The sequence below is a fragment of the Morone saxatilis genome, unplaced genomic scaffold, assembly GCF_004916995.1.
Source record: "Morone saxatilis isolate NCDOM2014 unplaced genomic scaffold, NCSU_SB_2.0 Contig7, whole genome shotgun sequence".
In the NCBI taxonomy this organism is placed as follows: Eukaryota; Metazoa; Chordata; class Actinopteri; family Moronidae; genus Morone; species Morone saxatilis.
This window is the reverse complement of record NW_023340246.1, coordinates 17,972,090-17,991,300: the sequence shown is the minus strand read 5'-3', so window position 1 is coordinate 17,991,300 and position 19,211 is coordinate 17,972,090. Positions and strand designations below refer to the sequence as shown.

At 39.7% G+C, this 19,211-nt stretch overlaps 1 protein-coding gene across 1 annotated transcript in view; it reads right to left on the bottom strand.

Moving 5' to 3' along the window:
* usta (uronyl 2-sulfotransferase a) overlaps positions 1 to 19,211 on the bottom strand; it is a 51,744-nt gene that overhangs the window by 20,579 nt on the left and 11,954 nt on the right. The window contains exon 2 of the mRNA XM_035678371.1: positions 1,836 to 1,879. Coding sequence (XP_035534264.1) covers positions 1,836 to 1,879 — 44 coding nt within the window. The remainder of the gene's footprint in view (positions 1 to 1,835; positions 1,880 to 19,211) is intronic.

Genomic DNA, 19,211 nt, shown 5'->3' with positions numbered 1-19,211 from the left:
TTATCGATTTCAAACTTTGGGAACTTGGAGGGGCTTCAGAAAAAAGAATTAGGTTTATTTCAGTTTTATCTTAGTGCAAAATGGTTATTGATTAACAAGGGAGTAGGCTTGGTTTCAGAATGAAACTGGGGGTCTTCAACAACAAAAAAAAGACCAACAAAAATTGTGACTATGTGAAGGCATTTTTTTTAATTATATTTATATAAATCACGAAAATAATACATGATGATTAAATTGGTTATCGTGTTTCCACAATAATAGCAGCCCATTTTAAAATGAAGATTGTACGTAAATTGCTGTATTAGTTATTCATTATCCCAACTTCAGATCACATTTAGTTTCATTGATAATCTCGCATTTCTATTAAATAATTTTTATCTGTAATTAATAATCAATTCTAGGGTCTTTTTTAATTAAAAATAAAGATTCAGTTATATAGGAGAAGGCAGTTGCTCTTTCAGCCATAAATAGTTCCTGCAGCTCTTCCTGTTTGGCGGTCTAGAGCCCTAACAAGCTCCACCATTGTCAGGATAGGGCAGCCAGTACTGTATGTAGCCTGAGAGGCAAGACCAGACAAAAAAGACAACAAGGTCCATAGTTGCGACCAGTCGATGGTCGTAACATGAGTGTAACTAAAGATGAGCATCATCGACCATCAATATTTTTATCAACTCAGAGTGCAATTCTTTGTTAATGTCTGGTTTTGACATATAGTGTCATGCTTTAATCACTTAACAACAATTAAAAATTAACATTTTATTCAAAGGCTAAGAAAAACCTGGAAGTAAATTCATCTTCATCAGTCCCCTCTGCTTCTTGGAGCCTTTCCCTTCCACACTCTTCTGTGTCAAATGATTTCCAGAGCTTCTGTGTTTGTATAATAATGTAAATATTCAGAATCCTTCAGTCAAGCTGTTAAACTCCCAGCTCTATCCCCAGTGGGAAATGATGGAAACCGTTGGATTTATTGGACTTAATTCCATAAAATGTTTGCAAGCTACAGTATGTATAAAGTAAACTGGAATGTTAAGCCTAATGTAAGTGAGATTTCAGATAATGATTTTCCCTGAAAAACAAAACTGGTATCAAGCAAATTCCAACAACTTCGCCACAGTGTTCCAGTCAACCACAGTTTGTTTCACATAAATAACACATCACTGTTATCTGTATGAAACACTGTGGTTGCCTGGTTTGGCTGAGTGGCCCGAAACGGCTTTTCAAAGTAAACACATAACTCACAAACAAAGCCCAGATGTGATCCAACTCAACAGCTGCTCACATCAGCCACAGACAAACCTGTAACCAAACTTGATGAAGTCTTGGCTTAGATACTTCTTAAATACTATGCCAACACTTACCAGAAAAAGACAAACACAAAAAGAGGTCAAAAATGTTAAAGAAGGGGATTAAATAGGCAGGGAATGAGGTGAAAATGAGGTGGTGATTTATTAAAGAAGGAGATAATGAACAAGGGGCAGACTGGGGGAAGAAAGAAGTTGGCAGGGAGAGAAGGAGGGAGCACAGAGGAGAGATAGTCATGCAGACATGCAGCTGGATGAATACAAGGCCCCTGTGTCAACGCTGTATGTGTGTGTGAGAGAGTGTGTTCAGAGCATTTACTGTAGCACTGAAACCAGGTCTAGTTGGTATTTATCGTGAGTTTGCACGCAGCTCCTTCACACAGACCTAACCCTTATCCTGACTGGACTGAACTGGCATGGAGACGCAAGGGCAGTACATCAGAGACACATCAGAGACAGAGAGGTCAAAAAGGGGGAAAGTGGGATAAAAGAGAAGGAGTGAAATGACATAGCGAGATGGAGAGAAAGACTTACTCTTGGAGCAGGGGGTCCGTGGTCATCCAGATATGTGGATTCCCCTGCAAAGACAAGAAAGCACACGTGTTAGGATAACAGGAATAAAATAAATGAATGGGCATAAAAAACAACTACTTTACAAAGAAGCGGGTATTTTAACGGTGTATTGCCAGTTTGAGAACCCCAAAGAGAGGATTATGTAACACCGTGCCCTGCTTCAAAAAGCCAGAAATGTAAAAGCAATTCCTCAAAATTGTACCCACTCCAAAGAACATCATGTATTTCCAAACTTGGACATTCAGATAAACTGAAGGATGATGTGCCTATTTATAGGTTGAGAAAAGTCTACTTCTTAAGACACATAAACCATTAAAAAAAACAGTGTACATATGTATTGTCACAAAGCTAAATAAGGGCTGTTTTTCTTGGCTCATGAAAAGAAGTTGATGTCTTCAATATTAAAAAACAGGAAACTGGAGTCTCATAAACTTTCCCACATTCCCCTTTTTATCATTTAACAATACTGGGAAACTTAAAGGCAGCTTTGCTGTTTTTGCTTATTAATAACGGAAGTTTCTGGCAAAACAAAGACCCATGGTTTTCCCATTCACAGTGAACCTGTGAGCAAGATGCTGTGTCATTTTTTTGGCTTTGACTGATATGTTTACTTTATGAGTTTCACTTGTTCTTCTCCTCCTTGTCAATAATCTATCATCTTGTATGTTACATGTGGTTTTGAGTAGATATTTCTAACCTGACTCTTGATAGGCTTCTGTTGGTAATAAGGCATCATTGTTTTTAAAAGTTTTTTATTGTTTCCACATTGATCCGATTCATTTAATGTCACTTCCATTCCATATTTTTTCCCTCTGCCATACCCTATATACAGTTTCAAAAACAACACTTGGTATTTCCCTTCAAAACGTTCACCCTAATACAACAAAATCTCGCTCACTCTCTGCGACACCCAGAGAAAACAGTGTAGCTCTTCTGCATTAATTCTGAGGATGTCATGAAGAGTTACAACCTCTTTATACAGTATATCAAACACTGTGAAACTGTTTTATGAGAGAACAATGGAGCTCATTCAAGGCTACCCCACACTGATGGTCTGTGCCATGCGTTTCAGCCTACTCGCCAAATCCAGGCCCTGGCTTCAGACAGCGGCCTTTTCTTTGGCTGTTTCCTCGTCCAGACACACAGAGACGCATCACTTCTCCTCACATTTACAACATTCAGGTGGTTCGCCCATGCAAGAGAAAGGGAGGAAGACAAACTGGAGTGTGTGGGGGGAATTAGGCTATAAAGACAGGAAATATTACACAAGAGAACAATATCTCCTTGTGTCTCAGAAATGTGATCCAACACACAGATGAAAATAGCAAGAAATGATGCATGAGCACACACACTGTTTTACAACCAGCCAAAGTTTCCCACTTGGCACACACTTAGAGATGTTATTACTGTATATGCTTGTGCTGGAAGTGTATTGTATGACTTTGTAAGTACTGTTTATACTTATAAGATAGTGGTGTGTAAGCTTTGAGTAATTAGTCTTCCACTGAGATCCAATCTGCCTCGGCTTGGCTCTGTTGCAATATCACACACACACACACACACACACACACACATACACACACAAACACAAACAGAGACACACCAAAGTTACTGTATAGAACCTGCTGTGTGTGTCTTGTGGCTCATTAATTCATCAGGAGCTGGATGTATAAATACTGACACACCTGCACTACTCTCCCCCTCAGGTGTTTTTAGACTTGCTGTATCTGTCTATTGTCTCTCTTTCATGACTTCACACAGTTTTCCTGAGGAATGCTGAGGGTGGCGCGTGTTTTCAGCTCTTTTCCAAGGCATTTGAGGTCATGGTAGGGCGAGGATGCAGAGAAGCCAACATCTCTGTTCCTTTCTCTGTCATCCATCATGGACAACCAACCCCTGCGACCTCCAACCCCTCCCCACCAACCGTGTGTGCTTCTCATTAGTGTTTTTTTGGAAAGGGGATTGGAACTAATTTTTTCCAGGGCATGAGGTTCGTAAAAGCTGACAGCTGCCCTCCGCCCCCACCACCCACTGAGAGGAATATGAACTTAAAAAGCCACTGTACGGTGCACTGTACTCATCGACCCCATTGTACTCCGATGCACTGTTAGAGGTCAGCAAGGATGTTACTCTTTAGCTTGATTAAGAAATGTTTTAATTACAAAACAAGCAACAGCCCACAACAATTCATACCAAAAATTGTGGCTGCATTTATGTTTTTCTCATTGTTTACTTGATTTATTACTAATCTATGACTTCACTTTGCACCCTACCCATATGCTGTGGTCCAGTCAACAGATATCAACCCAGTTGAACACATATGCATGGGTAGATAAACTGGTCCAGACAAGAAACAGTGCGGTACATAACCCCCTGTAAAATGGTGATTTGTCGTTTTTACACTTATGTTCAGTTTTATACAGATTTATTAGTTTATGTAAAAAAAAAACCCTAATGATTAAATAGACAACATGAGAAATATCATGTCAACTAGAGCACTCTAGAGGTGCTCCAAGGCAGATGTTGTTACCTTTAGACAGAGCCAGACTAGCTGTTTTCTGCTGGGGGTGTTTTTTGTGCTAAGCAAAATTAGCCAGCTGCTTGCAGTAGCTTCATATTTAGCGTACCGTCATGACAGTGATATCAATCTTCTCATGTAATTCTTGGCAAAAGTGAAAGTGAATTTGTGTTTTATTTTCCAAAATGCCAACCTTTTTTTAAAACATGTTTGAAAGCAGAACAACTGATGGAGAGGTGTGTCATTGTGGATCTGGAAAAAGGATTAAGGCCGCTTCTATTCATCTCCAGCATGAACAAAATGGTTTCAACCAACAAAAGAACCTTACTTAAGATTAATCTGTGAGCAATGCAGATGCACCTATGCGAGAATTATGATCAACATGTCGGATAGGACGTCTCTTCACCTTCATCCAACAACAAAAGGAGGGAATACTTTTGGAAGACTGTGTTCAGTCTCTCTAAGAAAGTTCAAAAGACTTGTAAACAAAGATAACTGAAGCTATTCTGGCTGCTTGTGGTGGCCCAACACCTTAATAAAACACTTTCTCCTTTCATTTGTCACCTATGTATGTAGGTACTCATAATACATGGGTCATGAATGGTCAAGGGGAGAAATGGTTAGGTAGGAGACGGCGTGTGTGTGCGTGTCAGTGATTGAAGGAGAAACTAATTGGAGTGTGGGTATGCATAGGCATGTAGCTAAATGGTTAATTGGATTACTGTGTCACAAGATCCATGGACTCACCTTTGGCTAAGAGCAGCTGCACAACCATTCCTAAGTACAATTATCTAATCGATACTGAAAGATGGACAAACACAAATCAGGAATGCTTTTAAGTTTTTATCAGTGAATAGAAAACGTGTCTATAATCTATAAGTCTATAATTTATCCAGAGAAGTCTAAAAAACAAAAGAAAATGAATGAAAAAAACATCCAGAATTGTTAAAGCATATGTGAAGCAGACTGTGGTATTGCCATATACAATCTGTTCCATTTAGAAATGACAACATTTTATATGTGGACGTTAATTCCATTCCCACAATAGATTTTCAAAGGATTTGTCTTCACTAAATTAAGGCAAACTGTGCAGCAGTTAAAAGCTTATGATCTGCGAAACAAGACGTCTCCACAAATCAACACGTTTTATGATTATCTGAACAACATATGCAAGAAATAAAAGTTAAAAGCTAATACTGTACATTTTCAAGCTGAAATGTGATTGATATGGCAGAACAAAATGTGGAGCTCTGTGAAGCTGATAATTGCCATGGATGTTATTTTCTGCATGAATCAAAAATCAACAGGATCTAATTATTGGGAATCTGGTTATTGTGAAATCTGACAAATTTCCCACAAGCTAAGACTCTACTCACACCACAGCACTATCAAACATCTGTATTCTTAATATGTGCACACTAACTATGTATTTACATAAGTGGAAGCATCCAATTAAACTTAAGAAAGAAAACAAAACCAAGGCTTCCCGCTGCCCCCATCTAGGAACTTGTTAAAGCAAATTACCACTTACATCAATTAGTCACCTCATTAGCTGAGTTGATTGTTTTCTCCAGTGAACATTTTTGATTTTTTTTGTTATTAATTCAGAAAGTAGACTTACAACAACCTGTACAGTTGCATCTGACTCATACATCCTTGTCGCTGCTTTTTGGAGAATTTTTCTGTCACCATATTCTGTCTCTGGCACAGGAAGATGACAGTACCATTGTTAATCCTGCCTACAACCTTCCAACCGGAGGTAACAAGCATCACTGAGCACAACAACAGAAATATTTGAATTACTGAAAAAAATCAGAGATGTGGAAAGCGATTCAGAAGTCTGGAACCAGGCAGAGAAAATGAGATGCAAAAAGAAATCTAACAAGGGACATGGAGAAAACATAGCACTGGTCTAGGAACTTCATTTTAGCAATACTGAAAAAAGGTCAGTTATATTTCCTGAAAAAGTTTATTTCACCAAAGAAAACTGTAATGTAGAGATATCGAAATTTGTGCAGGAAATAACTCAAGCTTTGACCAAATCATCCCAGAACAAGTCCTTCAGGCTCTGGAATTTTCCCTTTGGTGTTGGCCCGCTTCAGGAATGCTACAGTAAGTTTCGGAATTTCATAAACATGTATTTAGAGCATAGACCATTTCATTTCCTTTGTGAAATTGGCGACCTAGCTAAGTAGAGCTTAGAAAAGAACACATCCCAGAATAGGCCGAGGTGGGAGCAGGGAACCACACAGGAATGGCTGCTGAGAATACAGCCAAGAGGATATAGGCACAGTGTTGAAGTTAAGGGGCCTTCGCTTTGCGGTGGGACACAACTCAGAGCAAAGATGGCAGGTTACAGAGCAGTTGCTCAGGAATGTTCTACGAGTATGTGAAACCAGATTACAGGTTATACAGACTGGGAAGACAAAACTTTCTCATCCTTAACCACATCCTGCTGTATTTTCTGTATCTACCACAGACGATAATTTTAGAATGAAAGGTGTGTGCTTGCTTCGAGTCACTGCTAACTTTGTTATAGGAATATAGTGCATACTTTTTGAGTTAAACACTGACAGAATGGGGAAAGGAAAAAGTGTGAAAGAGTCTGGGCAGATAGATAGATAGAGATCCCATGACAGTCCGCACTGCAGTCAAAAAATTACATAACTTCTGTCAGACCCAGCTGTGTCACACATACCCAATTAAACTTAGACACATGTCTATGGTTACAGTTCTTACTAAACATTTGTGCCATATTTGAGAGCATATACAAACAAAGTCAGTGTGTATGGGTTACATACATGCTTTTCTGTGTGTGTTTGTCTGTGAAATGTGTGTGTGTGGTCACCCAACCCTTTGATTTGGAGTCGGGGAGTAGCCCTCCATTAAGACCAGTAGTTTGACCCATACCTAATTACAGAAAGGAGTTAAGCTAAGGGTCAGGGTCTCCACCCACTACGCCCTGCTCCACATCACCCCTCAGTAACTTGAGAATCAACAATGGTCAGACAACTTTGTGATATAAATATAAAGACCATGCCCGATATGTTATTGCAGGTGTCCAAATGCCAAAACCTGGTGGGGAGACTAATTTGTGGACTTAATGCTCCCCTAAAATTTTGGTTAGTCAAATGGAATAGCAGGGCTGTAAGATCATACACACATGCATACAGATGTGCAGGGGTTGGGAGACTTCAGAATGACTGTCAGCATGTCATTTGTGGACACCAGTGGTTGCCACCGTGTATACTGTACGACAGGGACGTACCACTGAACTGATGACCCAGCAAAGCAGTGTTGACTCTGGTGGCTGTGCAGCCATATGCCCAGAAGTCAAAAATAAAATACAAACTTAGCTGAACAAGAAACTTAACCATTTCCAATACTTCTGTTAAAGTTCTCCACCACTCAGAAAACATGTTTTTCTTCTTGTTCCTGCAGTTAAATCGAGTTTGACACTAAAAGGATGTGTTCACATCTATCTGCAAGTGGAAAAGTTTCTCTGTCCTCATTGAGGGGTGGGGGCCAAGCATGATTTGTGACATCACAAATAGTTTGGAAGTCAACCCTGGTCCAGTAGCGAACTGGGTTGAGTACAAGTGATGTAGAAACTGAAGCCACCAGCTGCGCACTATACGACTGTGGTGAGATATTTGGACTTCACAGTGAAGTAGGAGACATATTGTGTCCAGCAGAAAAACTTTAGAAATGAAAACTTTTGCATATTCATAGATTCTGGAATTTTTAATGAGGTAGAAATTTTACTTTTTTACATAGATTATTGTTCCAAGCAGAAAGGGTGAAATAAGAGTGAATCGTTTTTTGTTTTTTTTCAAAGGGTAAACTAGCGCTGTAGATGACAGAGATACCATATGACAACCCATAGCATTCGTAGCTGTCACACTTTGAAGTACTGAACAAATTTGAGTCAAGCGATTGATCGGTTCTGTATTTAGCCACCAGTGCATTCAAAATGTATGTCAAAAATAACGCACTTTGAACTGTCACTCTCAAACTACCATCAGTAGATTTCACACTTGGCAAAGTAACTTTATCTAAAGGCCCCTGGCTGAGTCATTTGATGTCTCAAAATTTAAAGTGGCATTCAATGAGGCTGAATGAACCCAAGCAAAGTGCATAAAATCAAGTAAGGCAGTTGGAGCATGCAAAGCAACCACATGAGGAGTAGTGGAGCATCACCAGCTTAAAAACTCAAAGACCATGGTGCTGCAGGATTCCTGAATTTAAAGTTTAAGGGAAAAGAGGATTTCCATCACTTTTAGATCAAATATAATTTAACAGTAGACAGCAGGGACTGCTCTCCAGGGGCATGCAACAGGGTGTTTTTGCAATATAATCAATTTAATTTAGGTGAGTGAAGTACATTGAGTTTTGCTCTTGGGGTCACTGTCACTTCACCCTTTTGTCTGCACTGATTTCTACACAAAAACCGGTATGAATCTTGACCTCTTGAGACCTTGATCTGGCAGTCTGTCACAGAGTCTGTGAGCACTGGAAATCAGGTAGCTTTGAAATGAAGAAATGAGCCGTGAAGTAGAAAATTGGGCAAATAGCTGAAACCCTAATAGATGTCTGACACCACACAGTCAGAGTAGGAGGAGTAATCACTCATCAGCTAGAGAGGCAGTGAGGCGAATGCTTTTTCTTCAATATGACATCCTGTGGGCAACCATGTCTATATGGCAAATAAAGAATCACACATCAGAAATGGAAAATATTATTATTCACAGGATGTGATACTGTATTTCCCGTAAGCTGCATACTCAGTCATTTCATTCTGGGCCAGTCACTTCCCCTTCTGACCAGAGTGCTTGTGCAATTTGTACGTACCTCGTCTCAGCTTGTGGACAAGTGGGTATGACACCAACTGTCTCGCTAGCCTGTCCTTATGGGTAAAGAGCCTGCCGGTGCCCATTTTGATTGACCAGTGATTTTTCCCAAACACCCCTACAAAAGAAGTCAAATGGATGGGACCTTTTAAGTTTTAGTTTTAGATTGATAAAGAGAATTGAATAATAACAATATCCACTGGGACTGAGGGACATTTCCAGTTAATTAAGTTTGTTAGTTTGTGTGTTAAAACATAGCGGTCGTATATAATGGTTGTATTGTAAATTTGTAATGGTGCAATAGGTTAGGGTTACTTGTGGGAGGGGATTTCAAATTGCATTTTGTATAACCTATAAAAAACAAACACAAAAGATTGCCAAGGAATGCTATGGAAAGAGGGAATAAATATCAAAATACATTTCTATGTGTGATGGCATTCATTTAAAGCATGACCAACTGTATGGTGTAAAACTGCACATTATCTTGTCAGCAACACAAAGGAAGAAAGGAATAGAATAGGTTTTTAATCAAAGTAAAAAATGCCAAAAATTCTAGTAATTTCTGAATATTTTAAGATAAAATAATAATGGTAAACCCATGTCAACAACAACAACAACAACAACAACAGCAGTTAAATTTCAGCAGCCAACTCATTAAAACCAACCGCAACTGGGCAACTGCTCGGCCTCTGCTGCTTTGCACCAGCTCTAAACTCACAAAACACACACCAGATGTGGAAACGCATTGTGCTTAAATGGTTGGGCCCCAACAGCTACACACAATCACCACTGGTGACATCTGTGCCACGCACAAGTGGAACTGGAATGAAAGCTCATGGTTTTAGAGAGTAAATTAAGCAGTTGTGAGATGTTGCGCAATTAGCACCAGCAATATGTTCTCTCTCCACATCACATTGTGTATTTATGTCATCTTGCTCAGACAAGTCTTTTCATGAATAATTTTCTAATTAGTTAAGTATGAGCTGAAAACATATTGTGAATTCATCTTTATCAACAATATAACTGTGAAATTAGAGTTTCGTAAAACGGTTTTAAAAACAGAACTTTTGTATGTGTATTAGGAGTATAAATCATTAATTACAACACAATCTGGTCTTAGTGTGTGAAATACAACTAGATTAAAATACCTAACATTAAAAACACAGAATTATTTAGTTCTTTATACCAGTGTTTTTTTTCCACAATATCTTGACTGGGAGCTTTTACTATAACAGTCTCTGAATTGGCTTTTCTGCAGAAGGCTCTGCCTGAGTGAAAGAATCCAGAAAAACACCCTGCTTTAATTGTTTGTTTACAATACAGCTCCCTTGGCCATGAGCCTCAAACAAGCTAAATCAGTTTTTGAAAGAATCCATCTTTTCTTTTTTCATGACTCTGAAGCCTATCCCTGTTTTTCTCAGTACGTGTATCAATCTTTTTCATCGCCAGCTGAAGCAGAATATGTCCCCACCCCCTCAAAAAAACTCCTGCATATGTTGAGATCACAGGGACTGGATGGACAAAAAAGGATTATAATGTGTTATTAAAACTCCTTTAATCATGGCAAGGCCGACTGAAAACAGACAACAGCCGGTTGTGGGGACTCAAAACAATCTACACCCTTGTTTTGGGATTCAGTGGTGGTGCTGCTGAGTCACAGATGAGGCATGCTATAGATAAATCCAGAAAAACACACAAAGAGCTGGATGCACACTCATGCCTGGATGCATAATCATCACCAAACCAGATATTTTAGACTGCTGGTGAACCAAAGCTTAAGATCTATTTTGTATTTTTGCTGGCCTGTCATGGTGTTGCCCATGAAGAGTTATTTTTCTGCCTCCACTGTGAACAAACTAAAACGCAGCCGTTATGAACACTATGGGTGAGAAACTCCTGCGGTCACATGCCAAGAATCTTTGCTTCATATGTTTAACTGTTCCAAACGAATATAAAAATGGTTCATGAGTCTTAAACCTGCAGGATTTCTCCCACTGTGAGTGATTTCACACTGAGTGTCAGCTATCTGCTTGTTTTAGGTTTCATGCTTGGGTGTGCATGTAGCCACTGAGAAAGCCTGGAAACTGGAAGACCTGCAATGTGCTCTATCACAATCGCACAGAGCAGCATGCTTAAACCCCACAGCCAGGGACACACAAATGAAACACACACACACACACACACACAAATCAGTGATTTAGAATTTAAAGGAACAGTTTGACATATTGGAAAATATTAGCTTTCTTGTGGTGAGTTACATAAGAACACCCATACCATACTGATGTCTGTATGCTAAATATGAAGCTGGAGCCAGGAAACAGTTAGCTTAGCTCTAAAATTAAATCAGCCTACCAACATCTCTGAAGATAATTGGCAGCTGACTGTAGCTTAATATTTAGCATGAAAATAAACTATCAAACTATTCACTTAAGTTATCTCCTCCCCAAACTCAAAATTACAAGAAAAAAAACAGCATTTATGTCTGCAGACATGTTCATGCACACACGCAGAAAGTCTGCAGTGTGCTATGTCAATCACCTGTCGCCCCACGCCCTGTGAGACCCTGTGTGGGGGTATGGGTGAAGTTCTTGATGGAAAAGAGGAATGAGGCTGAATGGGGGCAATAGAGTGAAGAGAGAAGACAAAAAGTACCATATGAAGGAGGGATCAGACGGAGCCAGTGTATTACTACAGAGAACCAGAATTCCTCTGGGTTGGTCATGTGACAGAAGAAACAGATTCAGGAAAAGCAGCTGCTGTAGTCTACAGCACAGTGAGGAAATGAAAAGAAAGACAAGTCAGCAGGGAGAGACAGAGAGGGGAAGAGTGAGAGACAGTGAGAAGGAAACAGGAACAAATTTTTATCAAATCAGTTTGTGAGCACACTGCGGAGGTCAGCAAAGGAAGATTAATTTCACTATCTGGCAGCTAAGGCTTCCTCAGCGGCCTGAAATCACTTCAACAGAGAAAAACATAATGATTCCACCAGGAAGAACAGATTCATGCACACACAGAGGTAGATACAAGTACTGTATATACAGTACATACACTGGCACACATATACACAAGTGCTGAAATAAATAAAGTACTTATTCAGAAAATACCAAATAAGGTGTTCCTCCGGTTAATTATATCCAATGTGATTATTTGTGACATGTAATAAAAATCAGGAACTCACACAGAACACAAATGACGATTAAGGGCTGTAATGATAAAGCAGTATTACTGCTTATGAAGTGTGATGGGGTTTTATTGCTTCCTGACAGGATTTGTTGGCTCGAGGGCTCACCCAGCTGTGAGAAAGACCCTTGTCTTACTGGTGATGGCAGGAGATACATGCATTCCTCAGTATATTGTTATAAGCTATGACAGAACTTTAATCGGAACAACGTGTGTGTACGTGTGTGTACGTGTGTGTACGTGTCAACCATGTGTGAGTCAAACATTCACAGACAGAAGAGCTATTGATTATGATGCCTCAAGTCTCAAATCTAACATCTCATCTCTGTCTGTCTCTGCAGCAGCAGTCCTTATCAGAGTCTGCTCACCGGCGAGCACGGCGGGGACGGTGCTGCAGCTTGGCCCTGCAGAACAAACAGACTGCATAAAGAGAGCCTGTGTGGTGCAAAGTCTCACACGGGAGTGAGGGACAGAAGAGAGGAGGAGAGACAGAGAGAGAGAGAGAGAGAAAAAAATAAAGGTTTGTGAGACCAGATTATGAAGGACAGAAGAAGACAGCGGAGCGATGCTCAGTGAAATGATGGAATGGAATAAGAGAAATGAAGTCCAAATAAGTTAGGTAGTTGTAATAGCTTTTTGGATAGGCTTGTCAAAACTGAGACCATGTCATAAAATATTTCCACAGGGGGAAAAAGCGAGCGCTCCATACAGTACAGGACTGTGGTCCTGTGAAGCGTGCTACTTTTCACATGGGCCCCAACAATAGACCTTTATAGGACTGTTATGTTGTTACACAGAGAGGTGTGATTTCAGCACAGAGATGATCCATTCCAGACATATGGTAAATTAAACAGTATAGGTCAGGCACTATCACTGCCTATCAATTAACAAGACATATGAGCAATTTAATGGATTATTTTGGTATTAATATCTTAAAGAATATTAAAATGATTCAAAATGTTAAAATCCCACCATAATGTCCATAAATTAATTTGTATAATATGAATGTAATTTTTATTTTATCAAGACAACCATATGTTGATGTGCTGGGACATAGAAAACTAAAAATATGAAATCTGAAATAGCAAAGTACTTGAGCCACAACTTTTATAACAAAAACATCATTATTGTCATCATTTGGGCAACAGTCCCTATTCAGAAGTCCTAGTCACTGTGGAAATAGTAAATACTAGTTGGTCAAATAAAATATAACTCAGCCTGTGTGACAGCAAAAATAGATATGCAACAGCACATGAAATGGAGAAAAACCCCATAAAACAAAGTAGGAAAGCTGCCTCCACAATAAACTCCAAACACTACTGGAGAAATGGAAATTTCATAAATAGGCATATTCACCATAAACTGACAAAAACAGTCACATACAGTCAGAAATGTTTCTATTCACTGCTGACAGGAAATCAGACCAGGAGTGAAGCCAACACTAGTCCAAATGCCAGGAAGTTTTCCACAAGTGTTCAATAGCTGATTTATTTAAATTAGATAACTGCTTTACTTTAATTCCCCTAATACATCATAATTATAATCATATTTGGGTAATATCTTTCTTACCTAATTACTACTTTGGAAGAATTAAACCCTTCCAAACCACGACTCTCCCTCTCTACCTTCGACTATTTTCCATATAAAGCAGTGCGGTGCAGACGCAGTCTAGTCGCTAGAGTGCTCTTGCTAGTATGTGCAATATTGGTACTTTGCATGTATGTTTTGTGTGTCATTGAGCATGTGTTTGTTTTCACATGTATAACCAGAGTCCGTGAAACCCCAAACTTCTCACTGATTGCACAGTGGATGGTGGCAGAGCCCTGTGCCTGCATCATCTGTTACATAAATACTCTTGACGGAAACTGCTGTCAGCCGCCATCTTGGTCAGCAGCTCTGGTCAGTGCCAGGTTAGACCGCTGCTGGACCAGAACGTTGCCACGCCCTTGTTTTGTGCTTAGTTCTTTCAGGCTATGTGTGTGTATACGTGTGTGATACGTGAAAGCTGCATGTACAGTGTGGTTGTGTGTGTGTGAAAGGGGGAAAAACAATGACAGAAAAAGGTTTGCATTGGTGTGTGCAGATGTGTGAGTGTGAAAGTGTGCAAGGACATTTTACAGTACCCGTTACCAGAAGCCACAGGATGTGCGTCTGCAGCAGACCACCTTGTACCCCATGACATCACCATAGTGCCTCCTGAAACACCATACACACACACGTGCATACACACACATGCACTTCCTTACACGTTATTTTTTCCCTACCCTCATCAGGTGCCAAATAAAGTACATTTGCCATGTGCTGAGCACATGTAGGGGACGGTGATCTGCAACAGTGAAGAAGAAGAGAACTTTAGCAAACTTTTGAACAACAGTTGAGGTATCACGTGTCCCACTTGCATAATCAAAAACATGTTTACTGCCTACAGTTCAAAGCATCCTGACTGAAGTAAAAATGTTTTATCTAACTGAAGTGAACAATCTAAACGGAGTGACAATGTTTGAACAGTATGGTGATAATGCAGTGACAGGCATTTGGCACTTCACTGGACCACAATGGCCAGAAAGAGAGCAAAGAGCAACAACCGAGCAATAAACAACAGATGGCAGCTCCCACTTCCAAGAACAGCAAAAGAGTATTTATAGATGAAGCCTTTGAAACAGGCTGCATACTGCAGTAACAATCAGGGCATTTTAAAATCAATCCACCATCATCATGAATCAAATTTAATGGCACAATCTGAAAGTGAACCACAGCCTGTACTGTCTGTCTGCCTGCCTGTCTGTACCTTCTGACCACAGCCACCAATAATAATCACATCCAAATATATAAAACAGCTACAAGATAAGTGGAAATAGAAGAGCTTTGTTTTTAGAAGCAGATGTAATGTAAGATTTGAAGTGACTTGATTGAGGAAGTACAGGTAGCATGTTGTGTAAAATTATCACTTAGGTTGATTCATGGCTAGGGTGCGCAGCAATCAATGGCAGTTGTATCACATATTACTTCGGTGAAAACCCTGGACACTATTATTAAGTAGGGATTGGATACAAAGTATAAAATAAAATAAAAAAACAGAAATGTGTTTTGTCATGACACGTGCACAGTAAACGTTTGAACATGACTACATATTGGTAATTTTTCTTTTACCCATTCCTGTGGGGTTTTTTTTGTCCAGCACTTCTCTGTCACCCAAACCCAAACCACAAGCTCTAAAGGAGAAGCAATGAAGAAATATACACCTATTATGGGTCATTAGGAACCTAAGTTTCTTCATAAAGTGGGTTTCCTTACAGTACCAGCAGAGTGCCAAGTGTACACGTATTTCTTCTCTGACAGAGGCAGGGTCGAAGGTGCTATGTCTCCCTCTGCCTCTGCTGTGTTGAGAGTTTCATAGCGTATCACATCTTGGTTATAGACAGCACACTGAAACCCTGTACTGCACTCTCCCAACAGGCACCCTGCTGAGCCCGACATACACTCCCTCTCTCTTTCATTCTCACACACATATAGCCACTGTACACGTGCATGCAAGGCAGAGGCAAACAAACACAGCATCCACACGCCGACGCTGTTGATTCATGCTAATACGAGCTGGTAGAGCTCCACGGTGCTAAGGTGAGGGAAACTCTCTCACCCTTGACTGGCCTCTTGGAAACGTGGGCACGGCTTCAAATTCAGGCCAAACACTAGCTCACAGAGAAAGCCGCGGCAAGAATATAACTAGCTTTCATTCATAAACACCATCTGACGGGCAGCTCATTGTCATTTGAGGGCAGCTATGATGATTAACTTACAATCGCGGTCGGCCAGTCTGGATTTGAATGGCGAGCATTCATTCATGCTCTGTGACTGCCATGCATTAATCTAGTTTTTACACCTTTTTTGATAAAGAATGTGTGAAAAATGAACACTGGATGGAATATTGAGATGATATGGACAGCAAAAACTAGAGCAGGACAAACACTATAGGCTACTGCATCCACACCCAATTTTAAACGTATTGGTTTAGTAAGGGCTGGATCCAAGTTACATTTGAAACCTCAGTATGTCAGTGACATTCTAGAAACGTCAGCACTAAACCACACAACAACAGCACTGTTCATGCATTTGTCCAACAGTATTTGTAGCCACTCATGGTCATTTTTGTCCATATGCTGCTGCTCACAGTTCACAAACTCAGACAGTCTGGACTGGCCTGTAATCATCATGTCATGTTGCTTTTAGCTCTGCCTATAAATAAGCAGGAATCTGTCCGACTCGTTAAGACTCCAGTCTGGGAGATGACATTGTCAGACGGATTAAAGAAAAGGAAGAGTCAAAGATAAAGAGGGAGAGAAAAGATAAAGGAAGTCAAAAAGTAAAGGACATCTGGCTAATGAGGAAACAATGTTGAGCAGGACGGTCTACTATTTCCCAAGATTCCCTAAAAAGCTTTTAATATTCCAAAGCACAGAACCAGAACGCACAAACTCCTCGAAAGCCTAGTTTGACTGGTGTGGCTTTCAATCTCTGTGCAGCCGGGAAAGATGGGAGTTGTTTAGAAGAATAACCAACGTGGGCCCAGTTTTTGCTTGTCCCTCAACCCCTTTATTTAGACCAACCCACTGGGATCCTTTACTCTTATAAATAGAGAGGCAGCAACTCTACCACAGTCTTTTTTATGTTACTGACACATATGTGACTGAGTGATGTGAGTTTCTCTGTCGGTGAATAAGATAACTGATGATTGGCACAGGTTGGAAGTTGCCTACTACTGTACTACCACTACTGCGAATAATCAGTTGTGTAGAGTAACTATACTCAAATATAATTTTGAGGCACTAGCACTTTGCTTGGGTATTTCCATTCACTTCCATTTTAAGCTACTTCATACACTGCTACCTTTCAGAGGGCAACAATATTTTTTTTCTTTGCTTACATATTATAAGGATCTGACTGTTAATTGATCAGTTGTTTAATTTAGCTTCATTTGTGCTTTGTAAAGTAAATATATTTTGAAATATGTAAATATAAAAATGGCTCACTCTCAGTAACATGTCCACATGCTGTCGTATATGTGCAGTGAATTGTGGTCATTGCAGTTCACTGGTATGATCTGAGCACTGGATTCTTTTGTTTAACTACACTAACAAGAAACACCAGGCATATAATTCCAACAGGGTGCATCATAACACCAGAAGTAAACAAAATATACTTGTTCCTGATGTTTTCTCTGAATATTTTGTACATTTACTACTCACTATAAGCGCGCTGCTGTCTGTGAGCACAGGCTAAGCGTGGCCTTGAAGATCGAGCCTCTCTTTAATTTAGCAATGTGGGCTAGGTTACGCTAGCTGGCGGTCAGCGGTTCGCTGCAGCCCTTCAGAAACACCTCATTAGAACAGAACGGCTAATTATAGATGAGCCGACACTAAGCTATATGCTAGAGCCCCGACGCACAACAACCTATTATGAAACAGTCAGGAAAGAGAGAGAAAATATGTCAGGGTCATCTTTAGAGTCGAGGGCAGAGGTTCAAAAACACTTCCATAAGGAAGATGGATGATGATGGCTTTCATTTTGTGATTTCGTGGTCAGCTGCTTTAAAGAGACTTGTGTTTTTTGTTTTTGGAGAGGTTATGAAGAGACAGTTAAAAATAAACAGACTGGCTTATGATTTTACAGGTATCTTATCTCTTCTTGTGCTGCATTTTGAGATTGTATATTATATACGGTATATATATATATAAAGCAAATTTAATTTACAGACATAAACAAAAGTTTTTTTCTCTCAGACAGTGAAACTGCAGCCATTTACACCAAGAGATTATAAGAATCTGTCAAGTATGTCTTGGCATCATAATTCACAGAAAGTTTTAATAGACTGCAATCAGTACAAATAGTTTTCATACCAAAGGCAGTCGCACCGTACAAGCAGCACCTACACTGAAATGTGATACTTGTGATGTGATACACATCAATTGGCAAACTCTCACAGATGAAACATGGATTAACAATAACACGTAGACATGAATGGGCACACGAATGGGTGGAGGAAGATACAGAAAAGCTCAAAGAAGACAGTGGTTTTGAAATCCTGTGGTCGAGTATGTAATGGAACTGCATGTAGTGATTAAAGGCACAAATGTTCCAGCTGGCAATACCACACGGCCAATGCGCCCAGTGGCATGGCTCTGTGAGTGTGTGAGTGTGTGATTGTGTGTGTGTGAGTGTGTGTGTGTGTGTGTGTGTGTGTTGAGTTATTGTGCAGTGACAGTCACACGTTTATCTAAAGTTTATATTTTAGGACTCGTAGGTAGAGCCAAACATTTTTTATTTTTCACTTTATTGTGGTATAGAGCAGAAGTATACTGATACATGGGCCAGGCTGATATGTCGGGCAATATTGGCTTATTGCAAATGTATTGCATAATGCATATATTTATGTTATGTGTATATAGTTGGCCAATAAATCACAAGAAATTGCATAACAGAAATGTCAAAGCTGTGTCTAAGCTAACAGTGATTAAACCCCCCTTCATACATTATATGATTTGTAATAGGTTGTTTTTCAAGTTAAAATTGTACTGCTCTGTGCATATCTATATCACTATTCAGAAAGTCAATGTTAGGGTTTTTGTAAGAGAAATGTTTGTCTATCAAATATTAACATTGCCTCAATAATCCAGTGTTTATTATACTCGTATAGACCTGGATAGCTGAATTTGTGCATTTGATTGTATATTTGTTCCACAACTACTGCAAGTATTGTCTGTATGCCAGGCCGTTTGATAATAAGTGAATCTT